The sequence below is a fragment of the Limulus polyphemus genome, unplaced genomic scaffold, assembly GCF_000517525.1.
Source record: "Limulus polyphemus unplaced genomic scaffold, Limulus_polyphemus-2.1.2 Scaffold2766, whole genome shotgun sequence".
In the NCBI taxonomy this organism is placed as follows: domain Eukaryota; kingdom Metazoa; phylum Arthropoda; class Merostomata; order Xiphosura; family Limulidae; genus Limulus; species Limulus polyphemus.
In genome coordinates this window covers 159,658-163,551 of record NW_013668376.1, presented here as the reverse complement: position 1 = coordinate 163,551, position 3,894 = coordinate 159,658, and the positions used below count along the sequence as shown (strand labels likewise).

The window sequence follows — 3,894 nt, the reverse complement described above, 5'->3', positions numbered from 1 at the left end:
GTGTAGCTTTGTGAGAAATTCATAACAAACTAACAAAGAAGGGAAGAGAAAAAAAATCTAAATGAGAAATCATAATGCCTTCAAGCCATGTGACTGAGAATTGCAGATTGAGAATGTACTTAAACATTTTCTTTTAAAATTAATAAATTATAACTTTGATAATGTACAAATGTAAATTATATATACTATATTTTCATGCCACGCTTATTGACATACATCGATAATAAAGTTGTTTAATTAAATTTTGAATATAACTCTGTAAAAAGGTTGTAACATGCTCTTTGACCCCCATCCATGTCCATCACTTTTGCTTTTTTATTATCATTTAAATATGGTAGAAAATAAAAATTTAACAGATCATTACTTATTACACAGTTTAGTTTCATATTGACCACAAAGCAGGTTCTGCAACTGAAAACAAATCTTGGGGTTCAGTATTTATTTTTTATTTAAATTCAAAATATAAATCTAAGTATTCAGAATTTTTAATTTTATTTTAAGTTATTAAAAGTAGTAGTTTCAAAGTTTGAAACTCTCAATGTAATTTTTATGAAAACAATAATTCTACTAATTAAATTTAGCTTAATACAAGTCAATTTAAAATTTTATTAGGCACATTTCTGTCTGTGTCTCTGAAGTGCTAAGTAAGTTATTATTAGTTTTTTATGAGATCTAGTCCACATTTGTATCTGTTTGTAATACTGAATATTCATGACATTACACAGGTGCTTCACACATGCAGGCAAATAGCTGAGAATATTGGTTTCTTTTAGTTGGTATTAAATCGGTAAACAGTTTGTGTGACTTTGTACATTAAATTGAAATGAAATTAGTAAAGAATTGCATATATCAACCTTTTTAATATGTAAAAAACTTTCAAAATTGATGACCACCATAATTTGTCATAGGGTATGTGGAAAACTTGACCGATATTTATAATTCAGGATTATTTTGTATTGACCACTTCAAGTTGATAGATCATGGAGTTTATACCTATAGTAATGTTTACATGATGAAAAGTGGTTATCTTAATAAATTTCCCCTCATTTTGTGGAAATAAATTTGAATGGACCCCTTCCCCCACCCACCCCAAGATATGAGACCCCAATTTTTTGACATGTTCGTTTTGGAATGCATGGCCAAAAAAAAGTTAACACAAACACTATCTATTAATATTAATGAAGTTTTGATTCTGTAATTTTCATCTCTCTCTTCGCTTCACATACTTTTGAATACAAAATTCCATCAACCAATAATCCTCATGTTTTGTAATCAATATAGTTTCATGGTTGTCTGATGGTTACAAGATGTTAGTCAAATTGACTGAGCCCTTATGCATAGGGTTAAAAGATATGTAATGTTGTAGCCACTGTTGTTTAACAATCTGTTTTATGTCCTCAACTGATCTAATTTACAGACATTTCTTTAAAATAAAATCTTCATTCAGGGATGTGAAATAACCGAATCATTTAAATTAGACCTGTTTTGATTTCAGTTGTGTATATACCTTTTTAACGTTGTTAACTCCCATATTTCTTTAAATACATCTTTTATTTGTACATCCAGATACATTCTTGAACAACTACAGGGGAAAGCAGTTTCCTGGATATGCTATCACAACACAAAAAACTCTCTTTTCAAAGTCAAAAAATTACAAACTGAGGAATCCAAGTGGTGTTGATATGTTTGATAAAACATTTCTGAAGATAAATTACATTCCCAATGGAGAAGCTGAATCATGCAGTGACACTGTGTGTGACAAAGAACCAGAAAGAAATCACCATATAAAATTAAATGCGAGTACGAACACTGGGAAGAAACAACACAGATGTGTAGTGTGTAGCAAGCAGTTTGTAACACAGGGTACTTTAAAAATACACCTGAGGATACACACAGGAGAAAAACCATATAATTGTGTAGTGTGTGGCAAACAATTTTTAACAAATAGTAATTTAAAAATACATCTGAGAACACATACTGGGGAGAAACCATACAGTTGTGTAGTGTGTCATAAAGGATTTCGAAGCAATAGTCATTTAAAACAACATGAGAGAGTTCATACTGGAGAGAAGCCATACAGTTGCATAGTTTGTGGTAAAAAATTTAAAACTAAAAGTCATCTTAATACACATAAAAGGGTGCACACTGGTGAGAAACCGTACAGCTGTATAGTATGTGGAAAACATTTTTATACAAATGGCTATCTACAAGCACATGTGAGAATGCACACTGGAGAGAAACCATACAGTTGTGTAGTGTGCAATAAAGGATTTCAAGACAGTTGTCATTTAAAAGAACACGAGAGAATACATACTGGGGAGAAACCATACACTTGTTTAGTTTGTGATAAGAAATTTGGGTATAAAAGTCATCTTAACAGACATGAAAAGGTACATACTGGAGAGAAATCATACAATTGTTTTGTGTGTGGAAAAGAATTTTTAAGAAATACCTGCCTACAAGAACATGAGAGGATACACACTGGACAGAAACCATTCAGTTGTGTAGTGTGTGGCAAAGAATATGGAAAAAGAAGTCACCTTAAAACTCATCAGAGGACACATACTGGCGAGAAACCATATAGTTGTGTAGAGTGTGGTAAAACATTTGGACGAAATAGTTATCTTAAAACCCACAAAAGAATACACACTGGGGAGAAACCATACAGTTGTGTAGTGTGCCACAAAGAATTTACAAGAAATTACAATCTTAAAATACATCAGAGGATACACACTGGGGAGAAACCGTACAGTTGTGTAAATTGTGGCAAAGAATATAAAAGTAGTAGTCACCTTAGAGCACATCAAATGATACATAATGGAAAGAACAATAAAATTGTATAGTGTGTGGCAAAGTATTCAGTAGGAAGTGAGCTAGAAAACCAAACGAACACACACACACTTCCAATGGAAACATGATTTGAAAAAATCCTAAAAACCTGTTTGCTGAGCTACCAAGTAGGGTAAGCTTCCATGTAGTTCAGATAAAGATTTCAAATTGGCAAGGAAGATCAAATTAGCGAAGACATCAGCATTCCTGTAACACGTATATCATCCTAGCTGTTCAAATAGGAACTCGTATGCTTCCAACAAAGTCCGAGAAAACACAGCACTTTACCACAGGTCTTGGCATTTTTAAACCCGAAGATGATCTCTCTGAAATCACCGTAACATCTGAAACAAATCTATACGTGACTACTCATGATGTGAAAGTCATGAGGCAAGTTACATGTACGTAAAGATTATACAGAATACAATAAAACTGTTCCTTTTTTTCTTATTTTAGGCTCAGAAGCTGATGTTTTGAATAAAAAAACACAAAGGATTTATATTCTCAAGTATCTCCCAAATGAGTACACTGAGTGGTCATAAGTAAATAGACACCTAATTTTTCGTCATTTAACTGATTTATGCTAACTAATTTGTGTTCACAGAGCAATATATAAATGAAAAATGGTTCGCACACTAATTATCTTGTGCTACAACATGTCTAGAACTCAAGGTTCTCTCGAATTGTCAGATTTTATTAGAGGAAGGATAGTTGGTCAAGCAGATGGTGGAATAAGTCAGCGGCAAATTTCGCAGAATTTGGGAATCCCGCTTTCGACAGTCAACAGAACATCGTGCAGTTCAGGAAGCACGGCAAGGAAATAACTGAGCAGCGTCCGGGTCGTCCTGGTCCATCGGAGAGGACAAAAAGGGCTGTCAAGAGGAGCATCGAAATGGATCCCAGACTAATGACTGCAGAAGTGGCCAAATTTGGCGGGATGAGCCCGAAATCTGTTCAACGGATTGAGCACCGTGTCACACTGCTAGAAACACCCAAAAGTGGCAGGAAGAAAATGGTATCCAGAAGTTGCCCTGGCCAAGCCAATCTCCTGACATGAACCGCATC

The 3,894-nt window shown here is 33.9% G+C and overlaps 1 protein-coding gene across 1 annotated transcript; it reads left to right on the top strand.

Annotated features, from left to right (window-relative positions):
• The first annotated feature begins 1,147 nt into the window (after window positions 1-1,147).
• LOC106467854 (gastrula zinc finger protein xLCGF3.1-like) lies at window positions 1,148-3,279 on the top strand. The gene has a single exon (XM_013928232.2). The coding sequence runs from the start codon at window positions 1,683-1,685 to the stop codon at window positions 2,841-2,843; it is 1,161 nt and encodes a 386-aa protein (XP_013783686.2). The 5' UTR covers window positions 1,148-1,682; the 3' UTR covers window positions 2,844-3,279.
• Window positions 3,280-3,894: the final 615 nt, after the last annotated feature.